General features: G+C 36.0%; 1 protein-coding gene across 2 annotated transcripts in view; it reads left to right on the forward strand.

Moving 5' to 3' along the window:
* DOCK4 (dedicator of cytokinesis 4) overlaps positions 1-26349 on the forward strand; it is a 242056-nt gene that overhangs the window by 153500 nt on the left and 62207 nt on the right. For both annotated transcript variants that reach the window (XM_061467701.1, XM_061467700.1), the window contains 12 exons: positions 1645-1807; positions 3317-3423; positions 4107-4263; positions 10045-10142; positions 10248-10331; positions 10429-10529; positions 11237-11318; positions 12336-12506; positions 13888-14080; positions 19983-20110; positions 22274-22408; positions 25024-25122. In XM_061467701.1, the coding sequence (XP_061323685.1) occupies positions 1645-1807; positions 3317-3423; positions 4107-4263; positions 10045-10142; positions 10248-10331; positions 10429-10529; positions 11237-11318; positions 12336-12506; positions 13888-14080; positions 19983-20110; positions 22274-22408; positions 25024-25122 (1518 nt within the window). The remainder of the gene's footprint in view (positions 1-1644; positions 1808-3316; positions 3424-4106; positions 4264-10044; positions 10143-10247; positions 10332-10428; positions 10530-11236; positions 11319-12335; positions 12507-13887; positions 14081-19982; positions 20111-22273; positions 22409-25023; positions 25123-26349) is intronic.

Genomic DNA, 26349 nt, shown 5'->3' on the forward strand with positions numbered 1-26349 from the left:
TAGATGTAAATCATCTTTTGTGGCATTGTTGAAGAATACAGAATTGCTTTGAAGAAGTCATGTTTATCTTTTGCTGTCTTTAGATATTCAAAGTATATCCACTTTTCATGAAAGTTTTATAAAATGCATGTTTGTTTTATTTCTGTGATCAATTACATGATTTATCTGTGATCAGATAAAATGTAATTGCCAGCAAAATAATTAATGATTCCATAAGAGGCCTGAAAATGTTGAAGAAAGATTAAGCTTTGGTGAATTTCTTATTTCATAATAATTCCTCTCATGAGGCACTGGAATGGGTTGCCCAGGGAGGTTGTGAATGCTCCATCCCTGGCAGTGTTCAAGACCAGATTGGACGTGGCCTTGGGTGATATGATTTAGCGTAAGGTGTCCCTGCCCATGGCAGGGGGGTTGGAACTTGATGATCTTAAGGTCCTTTCCAACCCTAACTATTCTATGATTCTATGATACACAGAACATGTTTTGATAACTTTCATTTTTTTGTCTGATTTTAATAAATCAGAGATCCTTGATGTAAAAATCGCCACCATGTATCCATAAAACAATAAATTAATGTTCCTTCTTTTCTTCAGTTTTGATTGCATGCTGCTTGTGATAGTTTACAAACAGGCACTGTTTCATATTTTAACTATTGACAAATAACTCTTTCTCAGATTTTTTTCTGAACCAAAAGATTTCTGTTCACCTTTCACCTTTTCCATACATAGTTAATATAATTTTTCCCTTTTTATTTGAAAGTACTGTTTTCACATGTTCTGCATGATTTTGAGGGCTGTTGAGTGACAAGTTAAAGAAAGGCTGACACAAATAGTCCTAGTGCAAATTGTGTGTGTCTGTATATGTGAAGAGAGATTGCATGTATAAATGCATGGCATGCAATGTATGTATATTTTTATATATACATAAATAAACAGAAGTGTGTGTATATGTATCTTCTATATTCATATATATATATATTTACATTTTTAAAAAGGCTATTAAGGTGCAAAGGTGATGTCTTATGATTGCTGAGGAGAAAAGCTACAGCTTAGCTTTCCCTCAGGGATTTAAATAATACATATCCCCAAGTCAGGATTTAGACAAATCCATTTGCCTGTTGTGCTAATGTGCTGTGGAAAGACCATCATGGGTGTTGCAAAGGCAATCAACAGTTTGCATCTTTCTAATCAGAGAGTCCAGATTTCTTTACTGTTTCATGCTGGGACATATCGCTGATTGCAGCAGGGTTACGGGCTTATTTCAAATGACTACAGACCTTGAGACTGGGCGGTTCTTGTCTCAGTTACATTCTTGTTTGTTGCTTGGGCATAACACTGGATAGACTGTGCTGTGTCATGGGACTTCACATTTTTTGCTCAAGCCTTCTTGATTACCTAGTTCCCCCTATATAACACTTTGATTCTCATCAGTGTGGATGGTTCTTGGCATTTTTTTCTAATCAGTAAATACTAACAAAGTGCTACTATTTTTATGGGTTTAAAGATAGTGAGCATTGAACTACACATATGGCATTTATGATAGGAATGTAAATATTAAATAGTCTTCATTAGAAGAGAGCCTTGATGACATCTTACCAGTGAACGATTCTATCTTTAAATCTTTAATCATTTTTTTCTTCATTAGGATTTTATCTCATTTGGCTCTGGAGAGCCACCAGCCAGTGAATACCATTCCTTTGTGCTTTATCATAACAATGGTCCCAGATGGTCTGAGCTGCTGAAACTTCCTATTCCTGTGGATAAATTCAGAGGAGCACATATCCGCTGTGAATTCCGGCACTGTTCCAGTAAGTGCTGTTCATGACTTCTGCTAGTCCTCTCTCTTACAGCTGCAGTCAGCACATGAGTTTCCATAATACCTCAAGAAAAGGACAGCTGCATGAACTTTCTCTGAAACGCTTTCATGACAGCTTCTCAGGATTGCAGCTCTACTTGGAACTCAGTGCTTTGGGAAAGCTTAAATACTGGGAGAAACCAGTCTAGTTTATTAAATAGAAATAGACAACATTGCAGCTGCAAATATAAACAGAATTTCAGGTAAACTCAAAATGCATATTTAGAATTTGCCTGGTGATTTATCTAAAATTATAGCTGTCCCTTAGTAGATGTTTAGCAGTCCAACCAATGGGAAATGTACATAGGTACATCATGGTCAATCAACATTACTTTTTTATTGTGGGGCTTTTTTCCCCACTTATTCTCTAAATATTCTGAACAATTTTAGAGTTGATTTTGAGGTAAAAATTGAGGTCTGGGTCCTTGTTCTGCATACCAGGGCATGCAAGACAGGTTTCATAGCTATGGTGCTGACTGCTCACAGACTTGTGATAAAATTGCAGTTCTTTTAAACAGATGCCGTTGTTTGACTCTTTTTGGTGATGTAGATATAGCAAGATTTGGTTATTTAGATTGCCATTGTGGAAAGTGGTGCACACAGTAAGTGATAGTATATTTGGATTTTGGATGCTTAAACTTCAAAATATAAGGAACAAATAGGAAGAAATTTGCATTGATTTCTTCTTTTTGAGTTTTAAGGTTTTTATAAGCTATGAAGTAATAAAGGAAAAACATCAGTGGTGTGTTTCAGACAGATTCTTTGCTCAATCTTTCCTATGCAGCACAAGTTGGATATTTTTGTTATCATTACCTGCACCCCAACTATGTTAAACCCTGTCTCAAAAGTCATACATATACACATTTCATTAAAAAATGGTTAATTTTCACAAGTGTTAGCATCTGCACTCACTGGCTTCAGTAAAATCTGTGCCATCTCAGTGTTCTGCAGTCTGCTTTGTATTTAGGTGATAAACGAACTTTGGAATTTAGGCATCTAAGTTTGAAAATGGTATCTGCTGTCAAACATTCAACAAGGAACAGCGACATCTTCAGTCATATCTATAGAGGCAAATGCTTTATTTGAAAATAGAAGTGCAGTGTAGCCTGAGCTGACCTAAAATGGAGACCAGAGGGTAGAATGTGTCACCTGAAAAAAATCCTTTTATTTTCATATTCATTTGGATTTTCTGGAATTATGTATATTTTCTAAAACTGTATATTTGGTGGCTTCCTTTATTTGTTGTTACTAAGTACCAAACCATTACAGAATACTGCTTTTTGATTAACATGAGATAAATAAACCATTACAGGAGATAATGTGTAAATCTGAAAAGAAATGTAAGATAATATTAGACTGTCTAGCTGCAAATAGCTTCCAGAATTCTTTTTTATGTTGTATCATATCTGTTTATTTTGTCAAAAATGTATATTAAGTGCTGCTATTTACACATGCATTTCAGCAAAAGAAAAGGGTGAGAAGAAGTTGTTTGGCTTTTCTTTCATGCCCCTGATGCAGGAAAATGGGAGGACTCTGCCAGATGGCACCCATGAACTCATTGTACACAAGGTAATTTGAATTAGTAATGGTTAGCTGTAATGAGTCCTCTGGAACATACTTTATATGCCCGGAAACATTAGGTTGAGAAAGTCTGTATTCATTAACAAAGGAGTGATAATCTCTTCACCATTAAAATGTCAGTTGCTGATTGTTTCATATTAAGATTTTTGTTACAAACTGCAATTGAATCTAGGTATACTTTTCAGTGCCCTGGTTTTACTATGTCTTACTATTATATTAAATTCTATTTTTAATGGATTTGACAAAGACAAGTTGAATTAAAACACACAAAGTGAAGCCCATGATATCCTCTTACAGAATTGCTAAAGTTGGCAAATCAAGCAAGCTTATTTATGCAGATCTAATCAATGTTATAATTGTTTCGAGATGCTTCAGTTTAGTGGAATTTTTGTTTCCACATTTAGCAGTTATTGCTGTTCAGAGGATTTCATATGCTTCCAGCCAAATTTTAGATTTTTAACACCAAGGTTTGTAGCTATTCATTTAACATAACCTCTGCAAATTTGTTGATTTCAATTTCAGATATGAAACTATTACCCAAAACCAAAGTTGCAACAGGCATAGTGAAAATTCTTGGTTTTGGCAGAGAAAGAATAATAATTCATATAAATTAGGGATTTAGTCCTTTGTTTTTATGCAGTACAGTTATTTTAGCTGCTTCATTTTCACAGTGTGAAGAAAACACGAACCTTCAGGATTCTGGTCGCTACCTCAAACTCCCCTTTTCAAAGGGAATTTTCCTAGGAAACAACAGCCAAGCAATAAAAACCACTAAAGAGTCCTTCTGGATTACGTCCTTTCTCTGCTCCACTAAACTCACGCAAAATGGTAGGATATGTTGATTATTTAAAACATGATGAATTCAAATGAGTGTTATAGCTAGCCTTTTATGTTCCAAGTAAGCATGGATCTACTCAAAAATAGCTTATGTTCTATCCATTATATAAACTGGTTTTCTTCATAATTTTTTTTTCCAGATGGAAACCAATGCAGCATGATAAACCAATGATTTTGAGTAGCTCAAGTATGCTTTTTAGATTAACATGATATTGAAATCAAATGCAACACTCTTGGAATCAACTATCAAAATGCAGCTGCTTTACAAAACCTCCTAATCTGTTTGTTGCCGAGTTTTAATGTAATACTGTAGGTTTTAGGCTGTGGCAGTTTGGTTTTAGGCACAAATTGCTTTTTTGTTGTATCGCTTCTCTTCCTTTAAGCCAACAAACATTTACTACTACTTAAAACAATCACTGGATATAAGCAGTAGCAGATAGAAATACATGTGTTTGCATGCTTTGCCATTGCTATGTATAAAATTCTGAAGATTTTTGTTTGTTTGCCATATTAACTACAGTTTGTAACTGAAACAGCATTCCACAAATTTCTAAATATTTTGTATTTGCTTAGTAATGTGACCATTCTTTGGTATACACACAGTTCTGTATTTGTTTTTTTCTAAGCTGTTTATCACAGTTTTAAATCTGGCTTTGCTCTTTCTTGTGTGTGAATGATTGTGTCTTTACCTTTCTTATATGTATGATGAAAAAATTGCTGATTGCTTGCAGATTGATTATAGGTGTTTAACAACAACTAAAGCAGCTTTTAAAATTGAAATAATCATCTTAATTTTCACTATTTAGTAGCAAGTGTCCCAAATAGAATTATATGCAAATAGTAAGTGGTCTGTTTCATTGTGCACACATCCATTCTGTATTCTCATAGCAATTAGTTTCAAAGTAATAAAAGTTAGCCAATAAAACATTTTCCTAAAAGTTGCTAATAGGCAATCAGAGACTAAATTTGCTTCAGTTGAAGGCCTGGATTTAAGAAATCACATGAATCTACCTATAGTTACACATGCATGAATATGCTGCCTGGAACTTAAATGTTTCACTGATAAATAGTTGCACTGTTGTCTGGGGTTATAATACTTATTTATGTTCACAGTACAGGAGTTATTTTGTAGTTAATGTAAATAGATGTGTGACAAGGGGCATAAAAGTTCCTTTTTTTTAAAAACCATATTCTAAGTAAGAGGGTGTAGAATATCTGAATAATATTGATCGCCTTTTCAGCTCTGAAAGAGTTAACAATTATTTCAGCAGTACTTCAGAGGGTGGAAATATTTTCAGTAGACAGGCTCATATTTTCTCCAAGGATCTTTCTGGGGAATTTCATCTTGGTGAGTTTCCAAATCCCCATTCTTTTAAACAAAAATTTGCCAGAAAAACTATTGCATGCTCAGAAAATAGAGCAAAGCATGTGGATATTTGGTCATGTGAGCATTACTTCAGTTATCCCTGAGAGAATGTAGCATATTTATAAAAAAATACAGGATTAAAAAGATCTGTGTATTTCTTTTCTAGTAACCATTTGTATTGGCAGTTTTGAAAATTGCTAACTACTTTTAAATCTGTTTTTATGTTTGGAGATTTTTCTGAAGCTCTCAGATCTGCCTGTGTCTGCAAACAACATGTCCAGCCTGAAAACTATTTGAAAATTATGCTATTGATCTGGCCATGGTGTGGGGGAGGATCCCAAACCCAGACTTGTAGAGGGTGTGACTGAGTTAGGCCACAGCTTTACTAGCTTACTGGGGAACCTTACCCAGCTGTCATTCTCTCATTGATTATCCCCACATGCCATCAGCTCTCATGCATATTCAAATCATGGGGACTGGGGAAAGGAGGCTGCCTCCCAGTTGTTGGGATCTACAATTTCTTTAACTTCAGTATGTTGGAGGGGGTTTTAGCATTATTTCCAAACAATTTTCAGAAACCTTCTAACCAGGGGAGACTGTGTTCATCAACATATCTCATAAGAACATGTCCTTATCGAATCTGTCCGCTAGTTAGCTTTTCCTTAGCTTGACTCTTCATCCTGGATAGCTAATCAGTTGATATTGGCAAAAAAGTATCCCAGCTTTTATATATTATGTTCTTAGCTGAGTAGTTATATTTCATTATCCTAAAGAAAACCCAAAAAAGCAAGAGAGTAGACAGTGATTTTTCTACTGAGTAGTTATCAATACAGTTATACTTAGTTTTTGACATATAGGAGGAATTTCTGCTTGACAGAGACTCAGGATCCATCCAGCAAGTCAGAATATTTTAGCAAGTTGGCATCTACTCGCTTCTCAGCATTGATCAGCACATCACCAGTAAGCAGCTGTTGATCAGCAGAGCAACATGTTATAGAGCATGTCTATTGCAAGGCAGAGGTGTTAATCCATCTATCTGCATTTGACGAAAAGCCAAACTGGTGATTAATGAAATAAAAGTAGCAGGGGGCAGCTTTCCAGAGTGACCTCAGTTTGGAGGGAGTGTTGGAAATCACAGAAGAGGCCTATTGGAAGGGAAATACAGACTGCCAGTTCTGGAATTCAGCTTTTTCCTTTTGATGTGCAGTAGTGCTACACCAGGCCAATTTTGATGGCTCAGGATTTATAGGAGAGAGATGGAAAGATCAACCCAAACCACTTCCTTACACACATGATTCTAAACCTTTTATTAAACTTAGCACTTTGGATTTAAATTAAACGTGAGAAGGGAAGTGCTTTGTTTGATAGGAATGGTAGGCCATGTGTAGCCTGTTTTAAATGTACAGATCTGATCAGGATTAAGAGAAGGCATTGGAAATGTTTTTTTTCTTCAGAAAAAATTATCAGCAGCATTGACTTTTTCCCATTTCCAAAACTATGTTTTCTTGCTGGGCCTATTTTGGGGGGCAATTTTATATTCTCATTTCTCTTACCACATGACACATTGCTATCCCTTCCCCTTGTGATTCACATGTCAGATTTTCTATTCATGTCATTTCTGTTTGGGCTATTCACTACTGTTATATCGGCCATGTCTTTCCGCCTTAAAGTTTCCCTTGAAATAAGTGCTTTGAAGTCAGTGTCTTACCTTTGCGCTCTCCTTCTTTTTTAATCCCCCAACAAATACCTAGTGTTGTGTGTCAACTGTCTTCCACCCAATTGCTCCAGCAAACCTGTAAAGAAGAGATTTGCCTGCTATGAACTGACAGCTTCAGCTGGTCTTGCTACTCCTCAACTTAAGTTGAGGCTTAAACAGAATAGGATGCATGCGGTGTGGAAGGCCATTTAATTATCCAAAAGACAAATGCAGTTCACTGGATTTGTAATGCTTGTTTCTTGAAAATTCCTGACATAAGGAATAATTAGACCTATAACTTGTCCTTGATTTTGGGGATGTGTCTCTGACACACAGATGGAATCCTTCAGCACTCTTAGTGCAATTCTAGAATTTCTTTTAAGCCAAACCATTCCATACTAGCACAGCGCAGAGCAAAGCAAATAAGAAACATATAAATGCATAAAACCAATTTGTACCTACCAAAATCAATAAAGACAGCAAAATATTAATGGAATAGCATGTAGGGTGTTTGCTATTAACACTTCTGGCAAGATTTGTACACAGGTGGAGATGTATTTAATGTTATTAAATACAGAAATATTGCTTCATTTCTTGTTGAGAGATAGGAGCTTTCCTGGAACAAACTGGGAAAGAAATGACACAAAGATGGGTATGGCTCAAATGGTACTTGAGTATGAAATCAGTCTGTGAAAGAAAGTTCCCATATAGTTGCTGAACCAAGAGGAAAACTTTCTGTTAGCTTCTTAGTTTGGTAAGTACTGAGCACATTTCAGAAGAACTAGGTCCTTCTAAGACAATGTTGGATGGTGATCAACTAGACAGTAGTTCAGCTTAAACTAATGGAAGGGTTGGATGGTGGTTAAGGTTTTCTGCTTCCAACAGACAGGCTTTAAGAAATCCTGAAAAGCTGAGTAGTGAAATGTGGAAGTAGTAAACTTGCATGTGGTGCAGCTTTGGGATTTGTTTAATTCAGTGGTTCAAGATTACATGGAACTTCTACTCAATACAACTTGACAGGAGGGCTGCAGACCTGAGTGGGTGAGTCACAGCCAGAAAATGTGAGGTGTAAACAGAGAACCTGCAGCAGAAGAGAGAAAAATTGTGGCAACCTGTTAGAGTTCAGCAAGGGTCAGGATCAAGTGAAAACTGCTGAAAAGCCAAGCCAAGTTTGCAGCACTCTCTTTTAGGATTTTGAATGGTATAGGGCATGAAATTCCTAATCTCATAGCAAAGTGGTATTTTAGTACATCTCGGAAGCTGAAAGCAACAATATATGACTGAAGAGTGACAAATACAGTATTTAGATTTAAGACAGCTGCAAGAATGGATAGGTTAACTGAGCCATCACCCTCCGATGAATTTTATGCAAGTATTTACAAGAAATCATGGATGAAAAAGTGGACATGTAGCTACATAGGATGTGCTGTAAGATGAGTTTATCACAGGCATATCATGCGAGAATAAATTTCTTGATCTTTCATTTCAAAGGCTTTCTTTATTATTATTCAGAGGAAACATAGCAGATCTAAACCATCTGGACTTCAATAACATGCCACATGGAAAATTGAAAAGATAGAAATTTGAATAAGAATTTTTAAACTGGTGTAAATATAGGCTAAACCAGAACTAGCAGGTTGCACTGTAGTGGAAGGAATTTCCCTCCTGAGTGGAAGGAAAATACTACCAGAGCTGAAGAATTAGGCTTGGGATTGATCTCTTTTTAAAGGGGTGGAAGGGATGGGGATGGGATTTACTTCTGTAAAACTTGAGACACTAGAGAGCCTGTTAATGAAAGTCGCTGCTAATATGTAGTTGAAAGAGCTTATCAGTTGAGAACCACAAAATCAAAATATGATACAGGCAAAGTAAAGTCACTTAGATTTAAAGAATTAATAAGAGTAGAAATTAGATCAAATCTAATGGTACAATGGGCAGGGTCATACCCTAATAGAGACTCTTGGGGATTCTGCTGTAGCCAGGGAGCTGAACAGTATTAAACAGGAGAAAGACCTATTTGTGTCACCAACATGATGTTTCTAGAAAAAAGCTCCCAGATTCCAGAACATGTGTCAGGTGTTTACAGCAGACATTCAAGCTTGGTATTGTTATAGGAAACACTCATGTAATCTTGTCTGTAATGTAGTTACCATTACCAAGAAAGCTAAGGGCAAATGAATTAAAACTGGAGGAGGTGCAAAGACACTCCCATACGTTTTAGCTCAGAAGAGTTTATTTTCCAGAAGAGATTGTATTGCTTGTTAATAAAGCAGGATCTTAGAGACATTGTGTTTGTTCTCTGTGAAGACATAGGAAGATGAGTATTTTAAATATATTCAAACTAGCAGTTAGGAGACTATTTCTGGCTGTCAGAGGACAGGTAGGGAAGACATCCTCTTTGATGGGATGAGAGACAGCAAAATAATTTCTTAAAATGGTAGCTGACAAATATCTGAACAAGATTGTATGAGACAGTTGCTACAGGATACTGATTTTACTGACCGAGAGCCATGTTCTTATGTTTCTATTGGTGGAGCAATTACAGAATGGAATGAAATTCTGTTGTTGGGCCGATCATATTATAGCAAATCTTGAGATGTTTTCTTTTGGTTTAATGATGCCAAGTTTTGCTGAGTAGACTGTAATAGTAGAATTTAAAATCTGAACTGCTGCTTTGCTTCCAACTTCAATTTGCATTTTGCTTTTGCAGGAGATATGCTTGATCTTCTGAAATGGAGAACGCACCCAGACAAAATTGCAGGTTGCCTCTCAAAATTAAAAGAAATTGATGGTTCAGAAATAGTGAAGGTATATATGTTTCTATCCTTTTAGATAATACGAGGGAAATAATTTATTTGCATGTCACAAAAGTACCTATTTATTAACAAACTCTCTCTTCCTCTCTCTAATCAGTTTCTTCAAGATACACTAGACACTTTATTTGGGATTTTAGATGAAAACTCTCAAAAATATGGATCAAAAGTATTTGATTGTTTGGTAAGTTTCATTTTGTGATGATGGTTAGCACTATTTAAGAACTAAGTAAAAAAAAGAAAAAAAGAGCTTTTTTTTTTCCTTTTTTGTTCACATTTAGGTTCACATAATAAATTTGCTGCAGGACAGCAAGTTTCACCACTTTAAGCCAGTAATGGACACTTACATTGAAAGTCATTTTGCAGGAGCACTTGCTTACAGGTGAAGTCTGTACTTTTTCTATCTAATTTGAATACTGACACTTATGGGTAAGCTAAGCAGAATCAACAATTAGGTTAAATTAAACAGTATCATTACAAATAAAATGCAGTGCTTGTATGAGTGCCTAGATTTATGCCATTAAAAAGAGTAAAAATAAGTTACTAGAAAGATTACTTGCTAAAGCTTTAACATTGGCTTAATTTTTAAATCTTTTACTTCAGTAGATTTCTTTAATTACTTTGAAAAACATAGGAGCCTTAGCACCATCCAGATGCAACTTGTTCACCATCTGTGTAGAGCACTGCAATAATAGGCATCACTTACTTTGCTGTACTCTCTGTATTTATCGCTACCTTAGACATCCATTTAAACCAATGCAGTTTAATGAAAACAGTGCATGGAATACAGCTACAGTTACTCCATGCTGGCAGGGGGTCTTCTGGCTTAACTGAGCTTGTGTATCCCTGTCAAAATTATTCTATTGCATATATAATACTGGTTCTCTGGTTTGTCAGAGGTCTTCCAGGTGGCTGTCAGCAGATGGAAAACTAAGTGTAATATTGATTCTGTAGTGATTAGTGAAATCTAGTCATATGTTTTTTATTTTGTCAGTGTTTCTCATATGACAGCTATTGGTTTGCATTTAATGTGCAAAGTTGACCCTTCTCCCACTCTGTGTTATAATACTTTTTGATGCGCTATTCTAGAGATCTTATAAAAGTACTAAAATGGCATATTGATCGAGTCACTGAAGTGGAGCTGCACGAGCACATACAGGAAGTACTAAAGGTAATAGAAATTGATGAAAGCAATTATATATATGAATTATATATTCATACAATACCAACAGTTTTAACTTAGTAAATGAAACAGAGTATGGAATGGTGGTAGTAATTCTAGGAAGCTGCAGACTTTTTCAGTGCAATAGTTTATTCATCATTCTCTTTTGTCACTAAATTGATCAATGGAGCTTACTACCACTTGACTCTGGAGCGCTTATGTTCCTTACTGAATGAGTAGAAGTTAGGTCTAAGAAATCAAATATAGATTGAATTGGTGGTATAAACTATCTGTTGCATAACAGAACCTAAATGATAGTCATGCATGCTGGCTAAATGGTTCAACCCTGACATTGGGGAATTCTACTGAAAATGGTGGGTGTGATTGCTCTTGTCCCATTTTGTACCATGAACAGAGCACAGTGTGGAGTCAGGCTGAGTTGTACAACACAATAATCCCATTTGGGACAGGTGCTACAGTCTGGGAAAAGCTGTCAGTGTTACTCTTCTGTGCCTTTCTATGCTGCTGTTATCTCAGGTGTCTTGCTGATAAGAAAGAACTGTATTTTTATTTATGTTCCAAAATTTAAGCTTTTTTTGTTTTTTATTACCTGGTTAACAGTTTATAGGAAAACAACTTTGAACAAGCAGAGGAATTTCAAGAGCAGCTGAAAAGTTTGAGCCTATTTCTTATATTGGTCTTGTATGCTTATGCAATAAGTGTTTCTGTAGCCAAAGACATGCAAAGGATGGGGGATGGGAGGCAGTGCTGAGATTTTGCAGTTTTTCATTAAAAATACAATTGTTCCCTGGGTTGTAGAGGTTCTGAAAGACAAGGCAAAAACATTTCTGATTATGCGCTTTTTGGAATGTTGTTAGTGTTTCATTAGAAAGATTTGACAATATTAAATAGCGTGGTGTCTTGTTTCAGACCCTTGCTGTTTGAATGATACAATCATCACATGTGTTCTATTTGAAGATGAGCTGGTTCATTTTTATGAATTATCTCTGATTTTGACATTTGTAGGCACAGGAATACATCTTTAAATATATAGTTCAGTCGCGAAGGTTGTTCTCTATTGCCACTGGTGGACAAAATGAGGAGGAATTTCGCTGCTGTATTCAAGAGCTTCTCATGTCAGTACGCTTCTTCCTTTCCCAAGAGAGTAAAGGAGCTAGTGCTTTATCCCAACTACAAGTAAGTTTTCGAGCGTGCCCTGCTTATTGCCATTTTCCATGTCCCACATAGAAAATGTACACGTGTCCTTACCTGTATTCCCAGGAATGAAAACGGTTTGGTTTTGTTTTGTTTTGTTTTTTTTTCCAGGGCAAAATGGCACTTTTAGCTTATCCTCATACCTTTTCTCCTATTGTGTGAAATTTTCATAACAACAGCTGCTGGTTGGTGTATATCTATGGCATATATAGATATATGGTGTATATATATATATATATATAGGTATAGCTAATCTTAAATCTAATATTTAATTTGAATTATAATAACTATATTGCTTAATATAAATAAAGTCATTTCTCTGTTTGGGGCATTTTAAGTTTAGTTTAACCACATTGAAACTGAAGGATTTGAGCCATAAAAACTAACAGTGTTCATGCTTTACAAAAAACTTGTAAGTCTTGATGAACTACATGTTTTAATACTTAGCTGGTATCTTTATTTCTGTGATTTACCTACTTCTGCAGCTCACAGACATGCCATCCTCCTCCCCTGTTTCTGTAACCAAAGACCTGTTAAGAAATTAATTTCTTAAGCTCTGTAGAAAATTTTTCTTCCAAGAAAATTGCAAAGAACAGAGAACAGAGTAGAGAAGTGATTCTTCCATCCCAAGTCATGTAAGCAGGTGGAGTGAAAAGATAATAGCAAAATTATATAAACAATAACATTTGGAATTCTTCAGTATTTTTAACCTTCTATGTCATCTGTTTTGACACCAGTGTGAAGAAGGGCTGAGGTGTGAGCATTTCTTAATCAGCAGGATTTGGAGAGGAAGAAGAGAATGTCAGTTCTAGCTTCTGTTCTCTGGCATTGCCCTCCTTTCATTTGTTTCCATACTCAGCAATGAATTTCTAACCCTATTTTAGGGTTGTTGACGTGAACCAATACTGCCAGTGCATTCTCATTCGAAAATGAAAATGTTCATTATTTGAAAAATTGAAAATATAGAGGCCATTATATTACCTGTTTTACAACAAAGCAAACCAAAGCAACTCCACTGAACTCCACTTGTTCTCGTATCAGCTAGCTTCTGTTATCCTTTTAAAAATTTCCTCTCCCACATAAATATTTTTCAATTATAAATATTTTTGTTTGAAGTTGAACTTCTACTTTCAGTTTGTCCTGGGAGAACTGAATAGTCATTAGATAATGCTTAAAGGCAAATGGTCACAAGGGTTAAGCCCATTAATGAACGTGAGAATACTTCTTCTGAAAACATGACCATTTTTAAAGCTACCGACCATGAATCATTCTACAGTTTCTTAAATTTCTGTAATTATTTAAATGCTTAAATGTCAAAACTACACTTCAGTATCTGACTGTCCATTTTTGCCCTTTCCTCTAGGCTGTGTTTCTGAGCTCCTTCCCATCAGTGTACTCTGAACTTTTGAAGCTTTTTGATGTAAGAGAAGTGGCAAATTTGGTTCACGACGCTCTGGGCAGCTTGCCAACAGTCATGCATGGGGATGAGTCCCTTCAAGCTGTTAAACTGCAGAGTATTGGGAAAACTGTGGAGAGTCATCTGTACACTAACCCAGGTAAGGTTACCCTGGGCTGCCTGCAGATAAGGAAGTCAACCTGTGTGCTTATTACATGGGCCAGCAGGTGCTGAAGGGAATAGTATCGCTGAAAGCAGTGCTTCCTGAGGAACAATTCTTCAAGTACAGCTCTATACAAGCTGTTCATTTAGAAGAATACAGTTGGTTACATTTAGTAGTTTGGTTTTTAGAGACAAAGACTCTTGAAATAAAGCTTTGTTTTGGTCTACTGCTGGCAATATGTCTGTGAAGGAAGTTTTCCTAATACTTTTATGTAATTGCAAAAGAAAAAGCTTTACTAGGTCTTTGGGTCTTGTTTCTTTCTGTTCTCCTTTGGGGGCAAACAGATTGTCACTTATTCGTGAAGTCTTATTTGTGTAACTCTTGCTAGCTCAGCACTTTCATGCATTTCTTAATGTAGCATAAAAAGGCTACACATATTCAAGTTATACTTAGTGCACAGTGTATAACAGCATAGTTATTTGCTATGTGGAAGAAAAGCAGCTGTATGGTGGTGAGCCTGACATTCTTTTTTTCTATTCTATGTGAAACCCATAGAAGTGACCAGATGTTAAATTTGAGATGAACTAATTTAGAAATAAAAGAATTAATATAAAGGAGTTATAAAGAATTATAGTGTTAGTTTACTCAAAAAAAGCCTTCTGGAGAGGTGTTTGGGTATTGGCTGATGGAGTTCGGTAGAAACAGCAACTTTTACCATCTAAGATAAACACATTAAAATGATGAAGGATCTGCAAAAACCACAGGGATACGCATAAATGTTTTGAGATGCTGCAAAATAAAGGAAGCGATTTTAGAACATTATTTTTTTTAAAAATGCTTCCAGTGATTGTAGTTTTAAAGTATGCGCTCTAAGAAATGGGTAAGAAGTATTGGATCCTGGCTTCTTTGCTTCATTCTAGTGAAAAGGGCTCACCTTTTCCCTTCTGAGCCTCCATGGCAGTCCCTTCCAGAATAGTTAGCTCCCTACAGCTGACTGATCAGGTCTTTGATACTCTGGGTAGACAATGACATATATATTCATGGAGCAATCATAAGGACACTCTAAGTTACATTTTTCCTTTTTGAAACTACTTAGGGAGCAGGTAACATAATTTCCATTTTTCCTCCCCTTGTCTTGGTTATCTCAGCCTAACTGGAAGATACAAATTAATAAATGTAATTAAAGAGAGTTATTTAATGCCAAATAAGGGGTTACTGGGGACTTCCTTGGAATTGTAAATCTACTTTCAGCTGTATGCCAATATTTTTTGTTTGCTTCCTTTTCTGAAAGTGTTGTTTTGTTTTTTTTTTATTCAAATCCAGTTTCATTATTAAGAACTCATGAACTGGTTTGGCTATGAATGCAATGAAAATTACATATTAATTTTTTTGTAGAGGGTGTGTTACACACAAATAAAATATATATTTGTTAGACCCCAGGAAAACTGGTGTGAAAGACATCCAGCAGTGATATAAGCTTCCAGTGTCCCTAATAGGAAGCTCAAGCAAACATTTGTACAGTATGATCTCAGTCATCTTTATGTTGAAGGGTCTTGTGGTGATCAGCATCTTGGTCTATTTGCCCTTCATGTTTTCTCTATTTAAAATACAAAATTTTAAGTAGACTTTCCTTGAGTCAATCCCTAGAAAGAAGTCCTTTTAAAATCATCTTGGGGAAATAAATATTGCACTAGACTCTTAACGTGCAGAGTAAACCGAACATCCTAATGTGAAGTTAAGGCTTGCTGCTGTGAAAATAATTGATTTCTGTCTCCCAAGTGAGGATGATGAATGCTGTAAACTGTGCTGCTAGCTAACTAGATGGAACACAGGAAAATAACTAGTTATCCAAACGTCTAATAATGAGGAGGGCGCTTCTTAGATAACATTTTCTGTTACCTGTTTTTGTATATTCTGTTTAGCATGGAAGTTTCACATACTTTCTTTTGCAAGGGCCTGAACAGCTAACATATTAGTTCCCACTGCTGCAGAAATCATCTGACACTAAAGCTATGCTTTGACTAAAACTGGGAGCTACATTTGGCATATTGTTGAAATCAAACATCAGGGGTTGATTTAAGGTGCCCAAGCACAGACGTTCAGTGCAATTTCAGATGTATTCAATGCATCTGGTCTCTGCCTGCCTCTCTAGAGAATGCAGGTTATATACTGTATTTACTGATCATGTGTGAGTAGGATGTCTGAAATGGCTCTGTATTGGTGCTTTGGTATAGCTTACTTAGAAGCCTTTTCCAGTGATTTTAAACTTCAGCTCTTCCTATAAGGTAACAACTAGAGAGATGTTAAAAGGTGACAATAGAAGTTACCTGCCTAGCTCCTGTGAAAAGTTAGTGGGTCTAAAGGCCTTACTTTACTTTACTTCTGTTTTTTCCTATTTACTTCTGCGTCTTTGCAATGCACATAAAATGTAGTGAGGGTCTAGGTTTCTTCCTCCAAAGAGGAAGAATTTTCTTGGAATCGCCACTGGTCAAATATCTCACAAGGATAATGCTGTCTATTTGTTTAAAATGTTCAATTACACTGATTTTTTTTTTTTTTCCAAGCAGACTGAAGTTTTGACTCAGATATAGTAATTTAAAAGAATATTTCATATTTCTGAAATTAATCTTTAAAATAGACTAGAATAAGTTAAGTTTTGTATGTCTGTGCAGGTGCTTTGCGACTAACTGAAAAGTAAGTGGGAAAGTTGTGCTGTGAGTTAAATATTTAATGTTAATGTAGCTTGCATTGCAAAGTCACAGAGATTGCCCAGAGTAATCTCTAACTATGCCAAGCATGTACTTGAAAAGCTCAATGTCATGATTTTTTTTCCTCTCTTTTAGTATAATATTTGTAAAGGGCAAGTATTAGCATTTTAAACAGTCAGCTAATTTGGCTTCCTGCACAGAAGAATAACTGGGACAATGAGTGATGGCTAAGAGTTCTGATTATTACACCATTCCTTGTGCTCATTAATTTTCCTATACAGAATGGCTGACTTTGCAGCTGGCAATTTTTAAGAAAAAGAGTAACCTGAGACAAATGTTGTATGCTACATTCTCCAGACTTTCTCACATAGCCCTCTCTTTGAGAGACTGAGAGTGCTTTGTTAGATAGGTGCATTGCAAATATGAAGCTAAGTTCTGACAGGCAAAGGGATATGAGACAATTAAAACCAAACATTGCCCATAACAAATATGCCAGCTCTCCTCGTCGTCAATACCATTACATCTCTTCACCTGAACAGGTCAAGACAGAGATGTGTTTAGATGATGGGCTTATAAGGAATATATCTGAAGCTGTGTAATATGTGGTGGTTAATTCAGTACCTGGCACTGTTCCCCCCCCATGTATATTTGAAAGGCATTGTAAGATGCTTTTTGCTAATCTGTTTGGTCTTGGTGAAACACAGTTCCTGATCATTTTTGCAAAAACGGAATACTTGAGACAGTTGAATGAGGATGCTGTTTTGCCTGAGATGCTTCAGGCCATGCTTAATGTAACTGTTGGCTATTTGTAAGACAAGTGTTGCTACACATAGATTCTCTGTTCTTCAAAATGGAGTACATAATGCTGTGCTTACATATGAGCAGCACACAGAGTAGTGGGCTCTTCAGAAAAGGTACCATATCCTGAGTGTGCTCATCAGGAAGCTGCTTAGACTTATCCAAGAAGGAACGCCTTGGCAGAGTGCTGTTCCTGTTTTCTCCTCACCTTCTGAACTGAGGGACTTGAATTGTAGCTTCAAGAGAGGTCCTGCTGTCCTCAGAGGATCTATGGCCCAAAGGATAACACTTAGACTAGTAATGGTGTGAAAGAACTACTAGATCTGCTCTGTGACAGATGTGGAGTTAAGTAGTGTTTTGACCATTTGCCTGGGAATGAAAGACCAGGTTCAGTGCTCTGTCAGCTTGGATTCAGCTTTCCATCATGTGCTGGACAGGAGAGTACCCTAACCACAGAGCCACAGGTTGGTTTACACAATGACCCCTTCCTCTCTCCTCTTGAAGATGGGTTACCCGATAGTCAACAATTTGATGTGTGTAAGGTGTAATGGAAAACAAGGAAAAGTCACCATCCCCTGTAGTCCAGACGCAAGGTTTTTTTTTTATAGGAATGGAGAGTCCTGCTTTTCACTTCAGCAGAAGCCATTAGCTCTGTTTTTTTAATCTATCAGTAATCAATAAGCTGATTTAGCAGTGAGGATCAGAAGCTGTCACAGGTCTGCACATTAGCCAGCTTTCTGCCTGCTTTCTCTTTGACCCTGTAGATCTTGTTGGTGGCAGCTGTGTACTCTTTGACATCTCAGAGTACCTGAGGCAACACTTTGCTGAGCTTCTGGTTTTTAGACAAAAGAAAAATGCCTTGTTGGTTTGGTTGAAATGCTTCTGCACAACTGCAATGCTAGAGGCAGATAACAAACTCAGGCCAGTCCTGATGAAAACCTACTGAGACACTTGCAGAAGTAAGCAGTTACTGGATAGAGGCTCTTTGTTTCCCAGTTTTGGGTTTCAGTGCCACTAGTTTTGGATTCCTTGATCATGTTTTGATTACTGCCATACAGTCTTTGTTTATATTTTTCTTCCATAGGAAGACATAGTGAGCACCTGAATAAATAATAAGCATGAAATACCTGTTTAAAAAGAGCAGGTGAGCTTTTTTAAAAAACAAGAATATACTTAAATAGTGTGTACAGATGAACTCTGATTTGTCTTGTTAAAGGTAACTAGACAGTGAAAAGAAGGGAATAATGAGAAAACCAAGATTAGTGCTATAATTCAGTGAGTGACAGAAGCATTCATCAAATAAAATCTCAGAATAAATCTATCTTTTTCTCCCTTGTGGAAAAAATAGAGGAAATATTTTTGGGGGGAAGTGTTTCTAGAAAGGCTAATCCACAAACAATGCCTGGTTGGAAAAATTATTTTAAAGGAGTATTTTCCCAGCTAGATAAGCTACATTTTTCAGGAAAGAATTACATTAATGAACAAAGGAACTGAGTAGATGAATATATTTAGATAATGTAGCGTATAATCATCATTAAAATGTTAATAGAGGAAATGATTCAAGTACATTTCTATGAGAACTTAATTTCTCAATTAGAGAAAAGATCTAAAAACAACAACAAAATGGAAACAGATAACACCCATTCAATTTATCAAGTTGTAAATAGGTGTGTGTTGTCACAAATGTAATTATTAGGCTTTTTCCATTTAAGGCTGTCTTTAATTAGAAAAAGAAGCAAGAAAAAGTAGCATGTTAATGAAGTTCTTGCATAATTTTGAGACAATTCAGAACTGAAAATAGCACCAAAGAGCTGTGTTTAGAAAATGAATTAGAGGAAAGGCAAATCAATTCATGTAGATACCAGTAGTCTAAATTGCTCATACTTAGTAGGAGTGAGGAATATGGTAAAGTGAAAATCCTGAATGAAATCTGACAGTACTGCTTGTCTGAAAAGTAGAACTCATTAGAATAATTTCAAGATGAACCTTGTTGTGACCTTGGCTTGCAAAGAGATCCTGTCACATGGCAGGGAACATTAGAACATAATTTCACATTATTTTGAATACAAGGATCCCTGTGCCAAAGTTTTTGCATGACAGTTCAATAAATCGTTAGAATTTTCTGTTAGATATAGTATATTCCACACAGTGGTTTTTTTCTCCAATCACGACATACTGATTTTCAGCATATTTTTATTCTTCAAGTCTTTGCTTTAGACTATTATGATTATGCAGTAAAAGCTTCTGCTTATGAAAAAATGTTGGTTAAAGCAAGTGAAAGCTTCTGCTTATAAAAAATACTGGTTTAGACTGAAAACACTTTTTTTTGTATGCATTAAAATTAAATGATTCTATGAGAAGCTTGTACTCATAAAATTTTTCATTTTTTCCAGATTCTCGATACATTCTTCTTCCAGTAGTTTTGCATCATCTCCACATGCATTTACAAGAGCAGAAGGACCTTATAATGTGTGCACGTATCCTTAGCAACATATTTTGCCTCATCAAGAAGAACAGCTCAGTGAGTAAACACTATGTCACTTCCACAAGGTGTTGAACTTCTTTATGTGTCTCAGTGACATTTAATGACACGAACTGGGCTGTGATAAGGAGTATTTTGAAGAGTCCACTGAGTAATGATTCTGCATAAACATGTCATTTTGATTTCTCATGAGCCTTTTCTTCCATGCAAGGATATTTTAATTGTAGGGCGTAGTGTTCTGCCAAGCTTTGACTCTTTTTGAGTGTTGTGTTGGATAGAAAATGTCCAGTTTCTCTTGGAGGCATTTTCAGTTGTGGGCTGATTAGTCATAGAGGACACAGGGATGATATAGGTAAATAGATTGATCTCAGTATTGCAAGGGGAATTGCACTTGGTTGTTAGCTGATAAACTTTGTGGCCAGTTTCTGATGTTTGCATTTGCAAATTGATCTGTGAAAGCTGCATATGAGAACTAGCTTAAATAGGTGTATTTCAAATATGAAGATGATGATAAGTTCTGACAGGCAAAGGGATATAACACAATTAAAACTGAACACTGCCCATAGTTAGTGCAGTACATGCATATCAAGGCCAGAACACATGACACTGTAATGCATTAGTGACAACTGTTTTATGTGTTTCTTCGTTTCATGCCGCTGTCAGCAATTAAAGTTGATCCATCAATGATTTGATATGGAAGTGGCTTGCCCCTTTGGCACTATAACAGCTTTTTCATTGCAGCTGCTCCTGGATTTGTGTTAGAGCTTATCACAAGATAAAGTACTAAATGATAAAGCATAGCTGTGGGTTTGGGTTGGGAGAAAGGCTTACATGTCTGGTCTTAATGTCAGGAGATCTTTCATTTGGAGTCGCCAAACCAGATGTGTGCACAATGAATGGACGTCTACATAAAATTCTCTTTAATGTTCAAGATATGCAGCTACTGGTTTTAGTAATCTTGCAGACATGAGAGTATTAACAACTTGGTGACTTTGATATGATTTTTGTGGATCAGTTCCATCAATTCATTGCTTCATTCCAAGGTAGTCAAGATAATTTAAAGATTAAGGGAACAAGTGAATTGACAGTCAGGCAGCTTTGAAAACTAAGGTCATCAGCCATTCTAATAGTTTGTGCATAAGTCCTCATGTTTCAGTTCCTAAATACATTGTATACTGTCTGCCTTCCTAAGTAGCAAAGTTAACAATTGTTTGGTACTAGATGGAGTAACAGAGAAGACGGCCGTGACACTAGACTTCTCTTGAGTCCAAACAGGAATCTGGAGTTTTGTTACAAACAATATGTTTTGGGTGTGTAGGAAGCTAAATAAATAAATAAATAAATCACTCCTACACCGCGATGTCAGCAAAGTTGAATGATCTGTTTTAGTTTGGTTGTGTGTATTTGATTATCAAGTGTTTCTTTCTGCAAAGAAATGTCAGCTTAAATCATGGATAAAATCGCTCAGATTAAGGTGGTGTCTTGCTGCAGTGGAGACAGAAAACATTGTGAAGCAGAGAAAATGTATTTCCATCTGAATTAAAAAGGAAAAGTAACTAAGCTTGACTTCATCAAGTGCTTTCGTGTGTGTAATTAAGGTATTCGTGGTCTCTTTTAGTGGTGAATACTTTGGTTGTTTTGTATTGATGTGGAGTACAAGCAGTTGTAGGCTTATATAAATGACTAATTTGTTTGTGCTACTCAGCTGATGGGAAGCAATGTAGCTGGTCTTTACTGCTGAAACAGGTCTTGAAGGTTGATCACCATCTGCTTGTTTCTGGTGATAGTTTTGAAGTGTGAAAACAGAATTCTACTTTTTGAATTTAAGCCTCTCTTGGTAATTTCCCCAGAAAATATATGGGCGTTACCTATAAAAATCTCACCCAAAATTTCTCCTATATTATTTCCTACTTTCTTCTAAACATTAATTGAAAATAGAACTATGCTAATTTGATGAAAGCTTACATAGTCAAAGTCCATCCCATAACTGTCCTCTATACTTCAGTTCAATGTAATTAACTGAAAACTGTTAGAGAAAAAAACAGTAGAATTAAGCAGTATTTTAATTAGAGAATAGTCCTTGTTTCTTGAATGTAACATTTGTAGTAGAACTATAATTTTTTTCTAAAATGACATCAAAGGAAAAATTACTGTGGTCATCTTTCTATTCTAAAATCTTAAACGTTTTATTTACTATTTAAGGAAAAATCTGTCCTGGAAGAAATTGATGTGATAGTAAACAGCTTGCTAGATATTCTGTTAAGGACCATACTAGAGATCACCAGCCGACCACAACCATCAGGCTCTGCTATGCGCCTCCAGTTTCAAGATGTGACTGTAAGTTTCTTAAAATGAAATATCTCACAGTTGTCACTGCTTGCACTACTAGATTTGTAACAATGTTGTTGTTTCATTGCAATTAACAATGTTAAGATTTTGTTTAGGAAACAGAAAATTGCACCTTTTTTATTTTCAGTGGAATCAGTAATATTTTTTTAATTAAATTTACTTCTAAATTGTGACTATAAAAAAAAGAACCCAAAAGACAGGTTTTTTTTTTTGAGACTGTTTCAGGTCAGGAATTATTTCATTATATTTCTTTTGCTGACAAAATTAACAGTTTTCTGAAACTGCTTAAGTTTGAATTCCTGAAAACACAAGAGTATTGGTCAATAATATTTTACTTCTAAAAATGCATGCATTTTTACATGATGAAACAGCTCCAAAATGCCTGCAGCATCCGTGATGCTAACTTGGACAAATCCAAATTTATTAATTGAAAGGCATTTTGTTGTTCTCAGGGCTGAGCATTTGAGCTTCATTTCTAGCACATGAGCATGGAGGATGCCTTTAGAAGATTAACAAATGATATTTTGGTCAACCTGCTATAACATCTCATGGGAATTAGAAGGTTGAGGTGGCATTTACAGAAATCCTATGATGAGCATCGATCAAACAATATGAGGTTTTATTTTGCTTTGTTCTCAGAAAGGTGCAAAGTTTGCTTTTGAAGGGCAAATCGGTTCTAATATGGCATGGGCTATGACCCCAGTATAAGCTGAGGGCGTAAGATTTTCTGCACTATGCTGTGTGATTTACATCTTATTGTATGTTTAATTAATTAATTAATTACCCATTTTTTTACACTGTAACAGTTTTAGTTAATGAATATACGGTTGCTTTTCAAATGAGAATTTCCTGAGATCAAACATTTCATAAGCATTTAATAGCTGTGGAAGAAGCTATGGGGTTGTTTTTTGTTTGCTTGTTTTATTTTATCCCACCGAGAACAAATCATATGAAGTGTTTTATGGAGCTAACCAAGCTCTTTAGTAAGATAACACCATGCTTTAATCACTGTGATTCAGCAGGGCTATACATCTAAGAATTGGGTGTTTTTTCTTTAAATTACAATTACAATTGTATGCTTTGTGGCATATCAGGCTATCACAAGAAAATCTAAACTGAAGTAAGTTTTGCAGTATTAGATTGTTAGTGTAGCAAATCTCTGAGCTTACTGGTTTCTTCTAAGATATCCACTTGCTTGCAGATTACGTTTTCCTAAAACACCATGACAGCCTAATTCATTCACACCACCAAAAAATTAGTCTCTGGAAGTGCTTTCAAGTTCCAAAATTTCCTTTTTATGCATCAGAAAAGCCATGTTATTGTCACCACAGGCTCTCAAAGAATACTTAATGTGGAAGTGACTCAAAGCACAGCATAAGGCAATTATATACATTTATGTAGAAACATCATGCACTATGAGCTTATGGAAACACACAGAGCCAGATTCTTGGAACTATTTGTAGAGCAAGTATGATAAAGTACTCAATATGAGTACAGCAGTAGAGTCTGTTCCAGTATGTTACCATTATTTCAATCTGCATGTATCACAAATTACTCTTTGTGAGATGTATCATGGCAGCACACTGGATAAAATTCCATCATACTTTTCCATCAGATATAGTCTTCCTCATCAAAGTAGTCCCAAACTCGTTTCACTGTGATCTGAAGCCCACATGTTGCTGGTTTTCTGCACAAAGCAGCAACATAAACCAGCAGCATAAAATCAGGCAGCATCAGGCCGTACGCTGCCATGACTGCACCATTTCTTTCATCTCAAGTAGTTTTGGTACCTTGGTACCATTTCACTCTGCAGTGAGGAATAGATGATAACCTACAAAATGGATGTGATGCTTTAAACTGAGTGCAAGGAAGACATGGCTTTTGGGTGTCAGTGTTACAGATGTTGCACTAAGAACCAGTGAATTTAATGCAATGGTGAAAGTGAAACTTCTGCTTCAGGTTGTCAGTGATTTAGACCTTTGGATTTCCTTAAGAAAAATGCATTTGCGTGTAAAGAGCTATCAGAAAACAATCAAATTAAAATTAATCTTTATTGATTTCAGATCTCGGAAGTTCAGTTTCTCAGAACCTAAATGAATTGCAATTGAATTAATGAGTTTTCTTTTTGACAAATATTGGGGTTTGTGATGAAAAAAATGCTTTCAAATGTTCGCAGCTGACTCCATTATCCTTTTCCCTAAAGCAAATCAAGAACATTCTTCCCAGAATTGTTGCAAAATTATTTTTGTTTATATTTGTTTCAAAACTGGGTTGACTAAGAGGTTGTGATTTTAGCAGTCTAAATAAGCTGTTTAAAAACAGATAAAAGGGAAACAAATCACAAATCAAAATTTTTCTGGTTTAGCCCTTCTGGAACTCTTTCAAATATTTTGCTAAGCAAGTAAACTGCATTTGGTGAAAAATCATTCTTTATATGGGAAGGAAGTTTATAATTAAACTCATGTATTTTCACAAAATGTGGAGCCTATTTGTAGATTAATTTCCTTGCATTTGTTAATTATTTTTAAGTGCTTATAATATGACAGTTTAAGCTCAGGCACAGAAGTCATCATAATATTTCTATTTTTGTCTTATCTGAATAGGGGGAATTTGTCTCCTGTTTGTTATCACTCTTGCGACAGATGACTGATAGACATTACCAACAGCTTCTTGATAGCTTCAACACAAAGGAAGATCTGAGGGTAAGTAACAATTGTTTTTCCACCTCTTCAGGTCTCTTTTTATTTCTCTTTAATTTATCTCCCTTTAAGAGATGCTCCAGTGCTTTGATGAAACACTTCAGTATTTAAATGCAATCTGTTTTTCAGATTATCAAACTTCTTCATGGGCTTTCTTGTATACTCAGGTCCAGTCTTACAGTGGGGTGAGGATTCTGTTGCTTCTGCAATGACAGGAGATAAGAACAGGGATGGAGGGGGGGCTATATATTTGCTTTAAAGCTGTAAACTCAACCTCCAAGCCTGTTCTAAGGATGGTATCAATCTAAGATTACACAGTTCTGCTTGATTCTTCTTGTCAGGCAGTTGGGCTTTTTGTCTGGTTTATTATACTTGTTTGTTTATTCATTCTTTGAATTATATATGGCAATGGCAAACATGCAGTTTGAGAAATGCATATTTAACTAACTCTCAATTTTTCTTAGCTGTGCAGTGAGTGTGTTGGAAGGAGGACCTGTCAGACTTGTAACGTCTGTCTGGCCTGTTTGATCATGAAAGAGAGTAGCTGCAGAACGTTTCAGGGCAGCTTCGACCAATTTCATTGATGCAGTTACCGGGTTCATGGTGATACAGCATTTTTAATTCTGTTTTGGAGGAGGGGGGTGTTTTGTTTTTTTTTTTTTAATAAGTTATTATTTTCTGCATAAAGATATCAACAAGACTTCCACTCTGGTAGACCCTGCGAAACCTACCTAGTACCAGATTTGATCTATACAAGAGATCTTGAGGAATCACTTATGCCCATATTCAGCCAGTGAACCTAGATGGGAGAGTAATTAGTCGCACTAGTATCACACTAGCTTCCTAGTGTGATGGTATAGTTTTAGATGTTACTCTTAAATTACCATTTGATAAACTGAAATACTGCCCCGAAAAGTCTATCATGGTGCAGTTTCAGATTTCCTTAAGATTCCTGATAGCTGTTTAAAGCTGTTTTGAAGAGAGCTTACCATTTGTGAGTGCCTTTTCTTTGTAGTGAGATCGTTATATTGAACTTGAAGGATAGGAAATGGTGCTAAGAAGTTGTCATGGTTTAAGAGTGCTATGTCAAGTTACATAGGGTGGATGACTTTTATACTAGTATTACAGCATCTGTTTTCACGTAGCATAGTTGCTGTCCTTAGGCATTTTTTTAGTGTATGTTGTGGAGCCTAGGCATTTTTTCTGAAAATATTTTCCCTTTTGTCTGAG

Source organism: Pezoporus flaviventris, unplaced genomic scaffold (genome assembly GCF_033815535.1).
Source record: "Pezoporus flaviventris isolate CSIRO_AGI_PZ_B2104156 unplaced genomic scaffold, CSIRO_AGI_Pfla_v1 ptg000045l, whole genome shotgun sequence".
In the NCBI taxonomy this organism is placed as follows: Eukaryota; Metazoa; Chordata; class Aves; order Psittaciformes; family Psittacidae; genus Pezoporus; species Pezoporus flaviventris.